Source organism: Vigna unguiculata, chromosome 1 (genome assembly GCF_037176805.1).
Source record: "Vigna unguiculata cultivar grain cowpea cultivar isolate G323 ecotype 2 chromosome 1, ASM3717680v1, whole genome shotgun sequence".
In the NCBI taxonomy this organism is placed as follows: domain Eukaryota; kingdom Viridiplantae; phylum Streptophyta; class Magnoliopsida; order Fabales; family Fabaceae; genus Vigna; species Vigna unguiculata.
The window spans coordinates 1,858,670-1,875,163 of record NC_140792.1 but is presented as its reverse complement, the minus strand read 5'-3'; the positions used below and the strand labels follow the sequence as shown (position 1 = coordinate 1,875,163).

Below are 16,494 nucleotides of genomic sequence, written 5' to 3'. Positions count from 1 at the left end.
GTGAAAATTTGAATTGGATATTTTGGATTATCCATTTCGAAAATCTAGATTTCGAGAATGAATATCCAATCCATAAAATATATGAAATGTAGATTAGATTGATATCCAGATCTAATAAAATGAATTTTAAATGGATTGGATTTTTAATAGAATGGATATTAAATGGATTGGATCATAGATAAAATGGATTGGAGCAGAAAAATTGGATTTTTTGCCCACCCTTATTCTTTTCCAAGTGTATATATAACTTATAGAATAATATTAACAATTTCGGTGTCAACCATGTCTCAGGAAAGATTAAATGGATTAGCCTTATTATCTATCAAAGAAGAAATGTTAATTATGACAATTTAATAAATAATTTTACATTAAAAAAAATTTTAAAAAAAATTAAATAAAATACCTATTTTTTAAGTTTGTTTTTAAATTTTTCAAACTCTTAAGGTGTCCTTGTCGTGCTCAACCAAGCACGTCAAACGTTGTGAAAGCGATTAAGGCAGTGACACAATTTATAAGAATATTATTTATATTCCATTATAATATTTATATTTATTATGTATTATTTTTCACATAAAAATATTTAATTTTCAATTTCAAATGTTCAATTACTTCAACTTTTAATTCATTAGGTAACATAAAAAAAACTCATATTTAATCTTTAGTCTTTGTTTTATTTGAAAATTTACTTTTTACTAAATAATTTTTATTCTCTTTTAAAAGTTCGACTACAGAAACTCCAATGTACTTTTCCTCTTATCATATAATTTATTATACGTATTTATGTTAATCATAATATATTTATGTTAACGAAGATACATTTGTACTGTTTAGAAATCGCTACAGGATAATTGTGAGAGGAAAAAGAATTATAATTTATCATTTAACTTTTTGTACGTATAAAAAAAGAATTTGTAGAATAAAACCCAAACGATATTTCAGTACAAACCTAAATGGTGAGGTGTTCTAATATATCAATTTTGAGGAAAACTCTATCAAATGAACTAAATTTGTTGGTATAGGATAGTTGACGAGAAAAAAAAATCATTATTTACATTTAATTTTTATATTGGTTAGCATATATATATTCATGTAAATCACACTATATATCTTGTTTTTAAGAAACAAAATATATGATTATTATTGATTAGAAATTAAAAAGAAAATTTTAAAACCAAAAAGCAATAAACCCAAAACAAAAGGATACGTACATAAGTGACTAAGAAACATAACTCCAAATTTTGTATTTGATATGATCCTAGAAATATTATAGGTATATATAATTTTATATTTTTGCACATATCAAAGGTCATTTTAAAGGAATAGAAAATTTTATTCTATTTTACATAATGTCCCATTTTATCCTTCGTTATTTTGTTTTTAAATTAATTTATAATAAAATTAATTTACTCTTTCCGGAATGACTAATCCGGTATATGTTAGTCGAATTTGGTGACATATTCTAGATTTCTGATTCCTGTAATCACACCCCACATGTTACTTTTAATATTGAGGGATCCAATTTGTTTTGAACATATTATCAATCCGGTACGATTTAACATTAACCAGAACAACCATTCTAGTTTTTGAAATTCATAAAGGCTTTTCCTTGGACGCAATGTTCATAAAGTTTCATTTACTCAATTTTTCACACATATCATCATTCTCTATCACCTTAAACCATTGACAACCAAAATCAGATTTTATTGTTTTAATTCATTTGCCGTATATATTTATCTTTAGTAATATTTTATATATTATAATTTTTTATTTCATATAAAAATATATAGATATGTTAACTAAAAAATTTGAATCAGGTATTCAGAAATCAAAAAAAGAAGAAGAGAAGAATTAGGGCATTAATTACATCACAAAAAGAGCTATGAATAAATTTATATAAATAAATAAGAAAAATGAATTAGAAAATACAGGTGAGTGTTCTTTGAATGAAAAAGACAATAACAATATAGATATAGATGAAAGCAACAATAGAGAAAAAGAAGTAGTTAGTGATTAAAATAATGTAAACAATTACTGTGTCAGTTGTTTCGGCCCAAATGACTTTCTCAAAACTAAAGATAATAAAAACTTTTTTAAGATCAACAATGTCCCAAGAAAGATTAGACGAATTAGCTCCGTTATCTATTGAAAAAGATATGTTAAATAAAATTAATTATGACAATTTAATAAATGATTTTGCATCAGAAAAAGTTTGAAAATTTAATTTTAAATAAAATGCCTCATTTTTTAAGTTTGCTTTAGACCTTCAAAACTCTTGAGCCTCTCTTGGATTCTTTTACTAATGAAATAAAAGAAGTCATCAATTTCATTTGTTATAACAACTTCCATAGAGTATTTGCACCTATCCCGTTTTTATTATCACTTTCTGAATTTTTATGTGTTTTTAAAAAATAAGATTTCAGGATTGTCCATTGTGAATTCCAAGGTTTCTCTGAGTTTGAAAATTATTACTTGTTAAGTTACCATACCAAAACTCAATCCAATTAAGTCTGTAGTGTCTACCAATTTCACCATATCATATATATATATATATATATATATATATATATATATATATATATGTTGGGTTTATAGAAGAGGAAGTTCACTAGAGAGATACAACACCAATGAGACTTAAACTTAACCACATAAGGCATTGACTTAAGGCAATAATTTTATGGGTCTTTATTCTCTTATATATACATTCTCTTTATTTTGTTTTAGAGTTAAATATGTTTTTAGTTCTTAAAATTGGACGCAAAATTTGAATATGTTCCTGTCTCATACTTTGAAACATTTTGCTCCACAAACTTCAAACATGAATGGTTATATTTAGTGGCGAATCTTAGTATAGGTATAGAAGGGTCATGACACCCCCTCCTCCTCCCCATTTTGTTATTATATGTAGGTAATATATATATATATATATATATATATATATATATATATATATATATATATATATATATATATATATATATATATATATATATATATATATATATTCTTTTTTCAATTTTAATGCAATTGATATTTTTAAAAATTTTATACATTTCTTGTGTTAAATATGTTTTTAATTTCTTAGTTTTGACGTGAAATTCATTTTTATCTGAAACTTTAATATAGTTTAGTCCTTAAACGTTAGAAATGAATGGATATAGTCCTTTTAATCCAATTACTTAAAATTTCTATTAAAGTATAGGCGCATTTCATGGTAGCATTTGAGTTGTTTATACTATCTGGCACGTTTCCGTTTCAATATTTGTTGAAAAACGCATTTGACACACAAAAAAAAAAAATTAACGTAATTGGGTAAATGGACTATATCCATCCTTTTTTAAAGTTTGAGGACTAAAATGTATTAAGATTTCAGACAGTAACGAAATTCAATTTTGTGTCAAAGTTCATAGACTAAAAATAAACTTAACCTTTTATCTAGGCACCCTCTAAGTTTGGTCTGAAGATCTGCCATTGGTTATATTCTTTTTTATTGGTGTTAATTTTGTTAAACGATGATCATGGCTAACATTTGAGCTTAAATATGTCAAAACGATGTAAACAACTTAAACGTCATCCTAAAACGCGTTTAGCGCATAAAAAAACTTTACTACAATTGGCTTATGAGGACTATATACATTTATTTTTTAGGTTTGAGGACCAAAATGTATCAAAATTTAAGACAAAGATGAATTCCACTTTCACATCCAAGTTTAGAGACTAAAACTATATTTGACACTTTATTTATGAAGGCAAATCACTGCATCAAATTGCGTAAGTTGAAATGTTTTTTTTTTTTATATTATAATATTTTCAAACATTGTTATTTACGCGAGTGTCATTTTCCATGGACGCCGTAAAGGGAGATGAAAATTGTATTCTCGGGAATTTTAACTTATGAGAAAGGAGAGACCAGATGAGTGTATCAAATCGGAGAAAATGAAAAATTAAAAAAGGAGAGAAATTAAAAAAAAAGAGGGAGTGTGTAAAAGAGAAAATACCAAATTAGAAAATAAAAGAGAAATAAAAAAAACTAGATGCTTAAACACAATAATGATGTATTATAAAATGACACTTTAAAATGTCATATTTTTCATTAATAATATAATTTTAAAATATCATCGATTAAAAATGCAATATTATACATACAAATTATGACATTTATTAAATTGTCGTATTATAATGTAAATTATAACATTTTTTAAAAATTATCATATTAAAAACACCACGAGGTACCTCAATTTTTGTAGTGAATATAAATTATTTCTACAATGACAAATCAAATAGTAAATTAGATTCTCATGCTCATACTAATATATTACTTCATTTTGTCCCAACTTTTTTTTTCTAACTAATAATTTTATTTTTAATTTATTTTTTAAATAAAATTTTCTTTTTTAATTTTTACTTATATTTATATATATATATATATATATATATATATATATATATATATATATATATAATTGATTGGTTAATTAAGTTGAATGTATATCATTATTACTAATAAAAGCATACAATATTACACTTATATTTAATTCACAATTAATTAACAAAAGTACAAATCATCACATTTGCATTGAATGCATAAGTTAACATAATTACTACCTAAAAAGGCCTATTTATTTATTTTTGTCTTTTGTGTGAAACTGCTTCCACCATTTTGAGTATAAATAGATGAATAATTGCAGTTGAATAACATGTTCAGTGAATAGCATGGGGTCTTCAAAATATTTCATTGTCAATATGACGTTCTTGTTAGCCCTCATCATCATGACTTCAGGTTAATAATAATGTTATTTCACTCTCTCTTTAGTTTCTCAGTTCAAATGCGTCTTTATCTTTCACATAGTTTTTTGGGGAATTGGAGTTACTGTTTCATTTGAAAAATTAAGTTGGCATTGTTCTTAATTATTAGATTTTTATGATGCAGATTTGTGCACGATGAAGACAGAAGCAAGAGAACTCATTGAACAATTTCCATGTGTTAATGGTAAAGGGTGTCCACCACACCAAGCACCACCTCCACCACCACAAGCACCACAACCACCACACCAAGCACCACCTCCACCTCCACCACCACACCAAACACCACCACCACCACACCATTGCCCACCCCACCAAGCACCACCACCTCATCACCACCACCATCCACACCACCACCACCACACATCGCCGCCACCACCACACCAAGCACCACCACCACACCAGGCACCGCCTCCACCACAACACAAAGCCCCACCTCTACCTTACTGAGTCATCTTTTTCTTCGGATGCAATGTCATCTTTTTCTTACTCATATGTATTTTGAGTTGTTATAATAAAGTATGATTATATTGTTTCATTTCTTACCGTCTTCCTATATTATAACCAACTCTCATAATTTTTCTTATAATAGATTCTTTGATAAATATAAGCTTCGAATAATAACATTTGAAAAGAAATAATGAAATTGAATTTATATAGATTAAAATTAATTTAGGGAAAGTTAATTTGTAAAAAAATAATACATAAAATTTCATGTTTTAACTTTTGCAAAATTAATTTTAATTTACGATTAATTTTCTTAATTATTTAAGAAAAAAAACTCGGGCAGGCATAACTTATTTCGTTTAATTTTAATTTTGAAATGAAAGGAGTTTATACAAATTGTTATTAAGTTACCACTTTGGCATATATCTCATAAATGTTTGGTGAGTATATTGTCTTACCATTTTTTTGAGACAAATTGGTTACAAATAGAGTTGTAAAGCGGATAAGCCGGTCCGACCCGGTTCAACCCACCATGGGTTGATGATTTAGTGAGTCAATCCAACCCGGTTCACTTTTTAGTAAGCAAAAAAAATTCGAATCCAGTCCGGCCCATCATGGGTTGGCGGGTTAAACGGGTTGGTTCACGGGTTTACTTAATTAAAAAAAATACAATTTTTTTTATTTTATTTTAAGTCAAAACTAAATTATAATTCTAACTAAAATCTAAATAAATTTTAATACAATTCAAATACAAACAAAAATAATAAAAATACAAATTATTTACGTGTAGATTAAAAAAACAACCTAACATGACCCAAATATAAAGTCCAACTTAATAAAAAATACTTGTGTGACTCTTTTTATTTGCGGGTTGGTGAGCCGGGTTCTAGATGAGCCAGATCAAAAATCAATCCGTATTGAAATTTGTTAAAAAATTTCAACCTAACCCGAACCTGTAGTGAGCTGAGTTGACTCGCGGGTTCCAACCCATTTTGACGGCTCTAGTTACAACCTAAAATAATGAAAGAATTTGATTAGTTATTAAAAGAATCTCACTCAGACTTTGTAATTAATTGCTCTCAACTTTTTAGTTTAAATAAATATATATTAAAGGAAAAGAAAAATAATTTTCAAATATGTGGAGAAAACTAAGATCATGAAAAACACACAAACTAAAAAAAATTAAACTATAAGACTAATCACAATAATAAAATACATTAAGAAATCAAGAAGAAAGACAGAGAAAAGAACACATGACAAACTAAAAAAAGTACTTTAAATACTATATTTAGAATTATTAAAATAAATTATTCAAACTGTGCAAGAGTAATATTAAACTACCAATCACAGTTGCTATGAAAAGAAAAATATGAAGTATTGGATCAATTTGTCAAACTAATAGAATAAAATAATTAATTTTTGTTTAAACCTTAAACTATTAAGAATTTAACACCTTTATTTTTTTTCCAAATTTTTTTTAACCATTTACACTTGTTATAGCCTCGATAAGTCTTGGTCAACAAATGTTTTTAATTGCTTTCTGCTGCATTTTGGTTCAGACTTTAATCCAAAATTAAAATATCATTGAAGACATATGACATACATTTTATCCATATTTTTGAAGACAATCCATCAATTAAAACTAAAATGTAATCTTTAAATGGAATTAAACAAATCAATATTGTCATGGGGAGAGCAACTTCTTTAAAAGTGAAAGAAAAATTACTATTTACTTTAAGACATATGTCCAATTATAAAGAATTATGATAGAAAACTCACAAAACTAACAAAAAGACATTACACTAAAAACAAAATAGATGTAATAAAAATTAATCAAAGACGTTAAACATTCATTAATAAAGATCATTAATCAAGAGCAACCCAATAATTAATTAGACAAAGTCGAAAGTGTAAAACACACAAACTCCATATTTATTATTAGCATATATCATCGTCAATACTCATGTATCCGTTGACTTGATATAATGTGCTATCTTTATTTTATAAAGTGACATTTGTTTTTATTTTTTTTTTGTAGTTTATTAATGAAGAAGGATCATATTAAAAACTAAGATGTAGTGTAGAAATTTATGTGCATGTTTTGTTGATTGAGTTTGTAGTTTAGGAAAGATTTATCAACAAATATATTAAAACTTTGTAGACTATATAATCTGGAAATTGTTGTGACAATGAATTCTTTGAATATTACAATTTATGGTATATATATATATATATATATATATATATATATATATATATATATATATATATATATATAATTAGTATGAAAGTGTCATGTTCATTTTATAGATTATTGTAATAATTCTAAAAACGTATGTGATAAACTTTAAATTCCATTACATATTAGTAGGCGTTTTAATGTTTTAATTGATAGCTTCAATTTTTCCTATTTTTGTTTTATTTCCACAATATCAATAAAATATATTTATTTTATATATCTTAAGGAATGTTATTAAAATATATCAAAAATAATAATAATGAAGGATTCATCTCATCCGAAATATTAACTTGACTCTTGTAACTGGATTAAAGTTTAATATTTTATGCTATTTTGCTATGAAATAATGAAATTTTTTTTATACAAAATCTTAAGATGATAAAAACACTGTACATATGCTATTTTACCACCGAACATTTTTTATTACAAAATATATTTCTTCACTTTTATAGGGGAAAATAATAACAGAAGTGATTAATTATTATTTGGATATAAAGAATCACAAGCTTTAACCAAACACTATAGAGTGTAGTAGGACTCTGGGAGGAGGAGAAACAAAAGACATACAATCTAAAATAATAATGCACCAGTAAATAGTTGCCACATTGTAGTCAATAAATGATTTTCAGACACAAGCACACATATAAAATGGATTTTAAAATTTAATAGAACTAATTCCATACTTAACAGATACATATAGAAAGTGTGGGGTGAAGTATAAGGAAGTGGTTTGAGAAAGGGAGAAAATAGAAGAGGGGAAGGTAGAATCACATTAAGGATTACAACATTATTCTTATATTTTCAAAGGCAGACTAGTCTAACGACATCATGTACAAGGGGTTCATATGAGTGGATGTGGTGGGAACCTCAAGGCTAGAACACCAAAGCAAAAGTTTGAGTTACAAAAAAATCCTATATAGGAGGAAATCTCTATGGTTGAACAATAAAGATTGGAGTTCAACGTTAATATCTATTTTCTATAAAAATAAAGTGCTACTTCGCTTTAGGGGAGCCCTTCTCTTAGACCTTATTCTTAGGATTTCTCTTTATATTCATTGTAACAATTTTAGAGAGTTATGAATACAACTGTTAAAATGAGTCGGAACTCACGAGCCAATTCGGCTCATCATGAGTTTAGGGATGTCAACGGGATGTGTAGAGTACGGGTAGTAGTTTTCACGTACCCTACCCGCTGAATAAATATTTGCCTCGTACTTGTACCCATATCCATCGAGTATCCGTTATGCGGGTACCCGTCTATTTTTTTCATATCCGCGGGTATTTGGGTATCCACAGATACCCGCAAGTATTTACAAAATATTTAAAAAAACAGATACGACCACCATTACTGAATGAAGACTTAGAATGTTTTTTACTAATATATATATATATATATATATATATATATATATATATATATATATATATATATATATATATATATATATATATATATATATATATGAGGGTATTATTATGAATTAAAGTTTAGTGGGTACGAGTATCCACGGGTACGGATACTATGATACCCGTACCTGCCCCGTTAACATGCGGGTATCAAAAAAACCCGTACCCGTGGGTAGCGGGTATCCATTTTTAATATTTGTTTCCTACCCATTGCGGGTTTTATCCGCAGGTACCGATTTTTTTGACATCCCAGCTGGGTTGGGTTGAAATTTTTTTACAAATTTAAATACGGGTTGATTTTTGACCCGGCTCACTTAGAACCCGACTCACTTGGGTTGAACTCATGGCAAGCTGGGTTGACTCACCAACTCGCAAATAAAGGGTCACACAAGTATTTTTTGTTAAGTTGGGCTTTGCACTTGGGTCATGTTAGGTTGTTTTTTTTAGCCAACACATAAATAATTTGTAGTTTTGTGATTTTGGTTTGTATTTGGATTGTATTAAAATTTATTTAGATTTTAATTATAATTATAATTTAGTTATGACTGAAAAAAATAAAAAAAATAATATATTTTTTTAATTAAGTAAGCCTGTGAGCCAACCCATTTAATCCACCAACTTGTGGTGGGCTAGGTCAAGTTCGAAATTTTTTGGCTCGCTAATAAGTGAGCCGGGTTGGATTGGCTCACTAAGTGATCAACTCGTGGTGGGTCGAGCCGGGTCGGGTCGGGTTATCCGTTTTGAGAGCCCTAGTTATGAGAAAGGGACAACAACTCCTTATGCATGTAGCAAGAGTCATCAACATGAGTAGTTAAACTCTCTTGTATTGAGGTTGGATGTAATCAACCGTAATTCTCTGTATTGCCTGTTTTATACATATATCATTGCTCTTATTCATGTGTTAATGATTTGGTTTATGCTTTAATGTTTCAATGAACTTATCATTCATATTACATAAATTATTTAGATTGAGTTGGGAAACTAATCTTGAATTTAAGGTTCAACCAAGTCATCTAAGATGTTTGAATGTTAGGAATATATTTAAAGGCTTTAGTTGAGTTAAAAGCCATGCAATTAAATCAAGGATTCATTCATCAATGATTGTGGAATCAACATTGTGATTGGGATCTTTAGGTTCTAAAGTCAAAGGATTGATCTAGAATGAATTAAGTTAACATCCCGGTAGAAAATTACTTAAATCAAATAAAAATAAAAAGTTTATGTAAATAAATACCTCATTTATTATCAAATCATTTTCCCAAAAGTGCGAGAAATTTTAACACGTCAAAAAATTATAAACCGCGAATCATAGTCAAAATATCCATAATCCACTTTTGCAAATTCAAATAGCAAAAGCAGTAAAACCAATAATTAAATTACATGATAATTTAATATAAAGTCTTTATAAAATCCCTTGTACTTTGCTCCCACTCTCCGCCACTAAGCATCTCCCTACCCACATGTAATATCATTTGTTCCCAGATAAGAAGTTACCCGATCATCACCACACACAAACAGATAGGGTGAGCTATGCACATAGATATAAATAAATATGAAATAAACCCATCCGAAAATTCATAAACATTTATCTATTTATAATAACCACCCACTTTCCTACACTCATAACTATTATGAGTTCATGCATGCACTTTTAATCTTGAGACTTCATGTGCTTCCACGATCCTCCTCGCTCGTGGGCCAACCTACGAGCCTATCCCGCTCGTAGTCCTACTTCATAGACTCCATCGCCTGTCATCCGAACTCCTCGCTCGGACCCAGATCCGCATACCCGCCTTTCCTATTATGAACTCTCTCGCTCATAGCATTCTCAAGTTTGAGCATGAAGTGAACTCCCTCGCTCACTCATCCCAAACAAGAGTACCTCCAGTGAACTAATTCGTTCACGTTCCGCATGTGGTCATCACGAACTCCTCGCTCGCAACTCAAGCCAAACACATCCCAGATTCTATGGACTTAGTCCTTCAAGCCCAACATCACAAAACACATGCATATAATTCCCATAATTTTGGAAATATAAAACAAATAAGCTCAAACAGTACACGGAAACATGAAACTTCACGGTTCTCACTTAGGCTAGGAGCCTTCACCCCAAACAAGTGTATCTGTCTTGCTCAAGCTAGACTCATTCGCCTGAACGAGTGTGATGCAGTGGCTCTCCATGAGCTCTCGCTTAGGCGAGACCTTCTTGCCTGAGCGAGACCCTCATTCTGCCCAAACACACAATCCCTCGCCTGGACGAGGATTCAAACAGAAAACGTGACATATTTCATCGCAACCTTGCTTGGGCGAGCCATTCTCGCCTGAGTGAGTTAACGTGTCGCTCAACACCAAAATGGTCGCCTAAGCGAGACTCTCGAACAAAGACCAGGGACGAGATTCTATGATTTTCGCTTAGGCGAGAGTGCCTTACTTGGGCGAAAATAGCAGAGGTTCTCACTTGTTCAAGCACAAAAATCAATCAAAGCCATACCAAAATATAGTTTAATTAGTACCATGCATTCTATATCAGCAAGAAAACCACATGAACATGTTTTAAACCCATTTGGACCATCAAAACTTGAAAACTAACCATAAACAACCATTCAGTACCAAAACCCTCATCCTAATCATCCAAAAGCATAAAAGGCTTTGCAAACAACATCAAATAACCCTAATTTCTCAATCACATCAGGTATATCACGAATTCCATAGCATACAAGAATCCATTGAGAAGAGAAAATGCAGAATCACAACACCTATAATTTGATTTACACACATAAGGACAACTTCCCCTAACCTGGAATCCTTGCACAAAACTTGTAGCCTTTGAGGGTTCTTCTCCAATTCACCAGTCTGCCTAGTTCTTCCTCTCAAGTCCACTAAATCTTAAAAAAATAGGATTTAATTCATGTCTATCAAGATTCGGACACACCACCACCAAATCATCAATCCAATGCATAACCATTTAACCAATTCATGTTTCATGATCATTAATATAATCCTATGATTATACTATCACTCAGCATGCTCAAGTATATTATATTAAAAAAAAAATAAATCAAATACACACAATTTGCATACATAGGACTTCAACCCAAGTCCTCTCACACAAACAAGTACTCTCAACCATTTGAGCTAATACTTTTTCATGACATATCAATCAATATTTAATGTCATAAAGGCTCTCACTACCCGCATTTATTAATTATTTATTTATTTAATTAATTAAATTCCACGTGTTTTACATTAAGAAATTTCAATGATACTTGGATGTTGCATTGATATATATATTGAATTAGTAAAAGAACAGTTGAAGAACATAGATGAAACTTAATCTCAATACTATTATGTATTGGTTATTTTCAATATTTTCTTAACTTTGTTTAAATAATTTACAACAACACCATAAACACTATTTTAGAACAACTTCATAACAAGTCATAACAGTTAAAGTTACTTGAAATTTTGCATAAGTCCATGTTTAGGGTTTAGGATAATTGACTAAATACACTTGTTGAAAGGTAAAGAAGAAAGCTGACAATTATGATTCCATTATGGATTTATTTGAATGATTTATATTGTATAACAATGTTTATTGAGATTGATGAATTTTGCATGGTATATGAAAATGGTTGTTGAGATTAATGAAAATTATCTGAATTTGTGGTCACATATTTGGGATGATGTGTGAATTATTGTTTCATTGAGTATTAAGTATTGACACCTATGTCGTAATAGATATCTCTTTATTTCACTAAAGGTCTAAGTCATATATACTACTGAAAAGCTAAAGGAGGAGTTCTTACATATTGTGATATATGTAGTAGATGTGCGACTTGAATTGTATTGAACTTACCCTGTTCAACATAAATCTAAGTCTTGGATATTGGATTAGATATTAGTCTCTGGTAAGACATACTTAATATGTGTCTTTCAGAATGCATTAGTTGATATTCCATTTGTTGAATAATCTTGATGTATAGATCCATGTGTGATCCATGTTGTTGTTTTTGTTGGATTTCAATAAAAATGAATTGTTGTGACTTGTAAATTAGAATGTATCTTTTATATATATATATATATATATATTCTTTTTTTTAAGTTAAAAATTTGATCGAAGAGTTTACCTTTGCATTTGTTGGTTGTGTTGTGAACTACAATGACTATACTATGTATAGAAACATATATAGGTACATGTGCATGGTAAAAGTTTACGAGAATAAAGATTTTGTTTTGATATATCTTTTGTAAATATTTATATTTATGTATATTATATATAAGTTTAGATTCTATTCTGTATTCATATAAGTTTTGTTCAAGCCTTTTGGTAATTTATAGTATAATTGATAGTTTAATTTTTAGGGTATTACGTAATGCAATTAATAAAACAAATATGATTTATTTATATAAAATAGGTTCATCAATACTTAATATACACATTTGATATATGCACAGAGAAAGAATAAATTGATAGGAAGAAAAACCAAATATGTTAGTGCATAAAATTAGTGGATGTGTATCATTACTATTAATAAAAACATACAATATTACACTTATATTCAATTTACAATTAATTAACAAAAGTACAAAGCATTACATTTTCGTTGAAGGCATGAGTTAACACAATTATTACCTAAAAATGTATATTTATTCATTTTTGTCTTTTGTGTTAAACTGCTTCCACCATTTGAGTATATATAGATGAATAGTTGTGGTTGACTAACATGTTCAGTGAACAACATGGGGTCTTCAAGATGTTCAATTGTCAATGTGACATTCTTGCTAACCTTTTTCATTATGATTTCAGGTTACAAGTGAAATTCTATTCACTCTCTTTAGTTTCTCAATTCAAATGAGTCATGTTCATCTACACTAAACATATTGATTTCTTAGCACGAAACCAAATCTTTGATATAGTTTTTGTGGAAATTAAGGTTATTGTTTTATATGAAAATATAAGTTTGCATTGTTCATAATTAGATTTTTGTGATGCAGATTTGTGCACGATGAAGATAGAAGCAAGAGAACCCATTTATCGATTACCATGTGATAACGATAAACAATGCCAAGTTGGGTGCCATAATCCAAATTGTGGTTGTGCATCAGTGTGCATTAAGCAAGTTTGCCAATGTCCACATCTAACTTTAACCTATACTGATACTGTCAAACCACCCTACAAAGCACCACCACCGCCATACCAATCACCACCACCACCACAACAAACACCACCTTCACTACCACACCAAGCACCTCCTCTACCACCACACCACACACCACACCAAGCACCACCTCCACCACCATACCATTACCCACCACAAGACTACCAACCACAACAAACACCACCTTCACTACCACACCAAGCACCTCCTCTACCACCACACCACACACCACACCAAGCACCACCTCCACCACCATACCATTACCCACCACAAGACTACCAACCACAACAAACACCACCTTCACTACCACACCAAGCACCTCCTCTACCACCACACCACACACCACACCAAGCACCACCTCCACCACCGTACCACTACCCACCACAAGACTACCAACCACACCAAACACCACCTCCACCACCACACCAGGCACCACCACCACCACCATACCATACACCACACCAAGCACCACCTCCACCACCATACCACTACCCACCACAAGACTACCAACCACACCAAGCACCACCACCTCCACCACACCAGGCACCACTACCACCAACACCATACCACACACCACACCAAGCACCACGTCCACCACCACAGCAGGCACCACCATCACCACCACCATACCACACACCAGTTCCACCCCCACACCAAGCACCACCTCCACCACCGTACCACTACCCACCACAAGACTACCAACCACACCAAACACCATCTCCACCACCACACCAAGCACCACCACCACCACCTCCATGCCACACACCAGTTCCACCACCATACCAAGGACCGCCTCCGCCACCACATGAAGCACCACCATATAAGGCACCACCACCACCACCATACCAAACACAAGTTCCACCACCACCCCCAACCCATCAAGCACCACCTCCACCACCACACAAAGTCCCACCTCCACCACCACCTTACTGAGTCATCTTTTTTTTCGGATGCACTTCATCATCTTCTTACTTATATGTATTCTTAGTTCTTAATAAAATATAAGTATTTTGTTTTATGTCTTACTGTGTTCCTATATTATATCGCAACTCATAAGCTTTCTTATAATAGATTCCTGGATAAACAGAAGTTTCAAATAATAACATTTGAAAAGAAATAATGAAATTGGATTTATATAAATTAAAATTAATTTAAGGAAACTTAATTTGTAAAAAAAGTAACATAAATTTCATGTTTTTACTTCCAACTTATTTTTAAAAAAATAATTTTAATTTATGATGAATTTTCTTAATTATTTGAAAAAAAAAACTCATTCAGGCATTATTTATTTCTTTTTATTTTAATTTGAAATGAAAAGGAGTTTATACAGGTTGTTTACTACTTTGGTATATATCTCATAAATGTTTTGTGATTTGGCTTGCCATTTTCCGAGACAAATTGTTCATGAAACTAAAATAATGAAAGAATTTGGTTAGTTTTTAAAAAGAATTATTGCTCTCAGCGTTTTATTTTAAATAAAAGGTTTAATTACTCGAAACATATCTAGTTTGGTTCCAAAATTTCAAAATGGTACTCAATTTTAAGTTTGTCTCAATTTAGTACCCAAATTCATAATGTGCATCAATGTAGTACCTCCGTTAAGTTTTCGCAAACGCCGTTAAGTACCTTGTCACGTGTCAGCCTCTAAGTTTTTTATTTTCTTTTTAATTTTTAATTTAAAAAAAAATTTACATGTCAAATTCTTGATGTGACACGTGACATTGTCAGTAACACGTGGCAAGGTATCGTCACATGGCAACTAAGCCTAAATAAAACAAATTATATTTTAAGGGAAAGAAAAGTAATTTTCAAATATTTGGAGAAATCTAAGATAATGAAAAACACACAAACTATAAAAAGAAAGTAAAACTGTAAAGACTAATCAAAATAATAAAGTACATTAAAGTAGTAAAAGAAAGATAGAGAAAAGGAAAAAAAAAACTAAAAGTGTATGGTATAAAAACTAACAAAATAAAGTCGAATATTTTATATACATACAAGATAGAGTTTTACACTACCAAGTACAAACGTTCAACTCCTTTACAAGGGTAAGTTATAACTCTTCAACTGCCCACTTACATTTTTGTCATAAATTTTGAAAATTTCTTCTACTTACATGTTAACAAGGGAAGAAATATGAAGTTATGTAAGGTATTTTTTTTTAATTATTTTTGTTTTCTGACTGGAATTTGAGATTCCTTTTTGTTTTCTGCACTACCACCGTCATTATCGGAAGCAAAAGGTGCTTTAATCTTTTCTCTAATCATTTTCTATTCTAGCTTTTGATAACCACCACGAGAAAGTAAGTACAGAATCTCATTAGGTGCTTGGATGTCTTATGCTTTTTTTGAATACCTTATAAAAATTTAAAAGAAATTTACTTAGTATTTAACATTATATATAATAAAATAGTAATAAAATAAATATAAGTGATAATACTAA

At 30.2% G+C, this 16,494-nt stretch overlaps 1 protein-coding gene across 1 annotated transcript; it reads left to right on the top strand.

The window, feature by feature from the left end:
- The first annotated feature begins 13,623 nt into the window (after nucleotides 1-13,623).
- LOC146888576 (uncharacterized) lies at nucleotides 13,624-15,070 on the top strand. The gene is made up of 2 exons (XM_085666880.1): nucleotides 13,624-13,700; nucleotides 13,889-15,070. Exons 1-2 carry the CDS (start codon nucleotides 13,634-13,636, stop codon nucleotides 14,983-14,985), a joined length of 1,164 nt encoding a protein of 387 aa, XP_085523006.1. The 5' UTR covers nucleotides 13,624-13,633; the 3' UTR covers nucleotides 14,986-15,070.
- The last annotated feature ends 1,424 nt before the right edge of the window (nucleotides 15,071-16,494 follow it).

Bases quoted from the DNA above. Each gene is read 5' to 3' on its own strand.
- LOC146888576 (XM_085666880.1), top strand. From the start codon at position 13,634: ATGGGGTCTTCAAGATGTTCAATTGTCAATGTGACATTCTTGCTAACC. The intron at 13,701-13,888 runs GTTACAAGTGAA...TTTGTGATGCAG, and splicing joins CTTTTTCATTATGATTTCAG to ATTTGTGCACGATGAAGATA.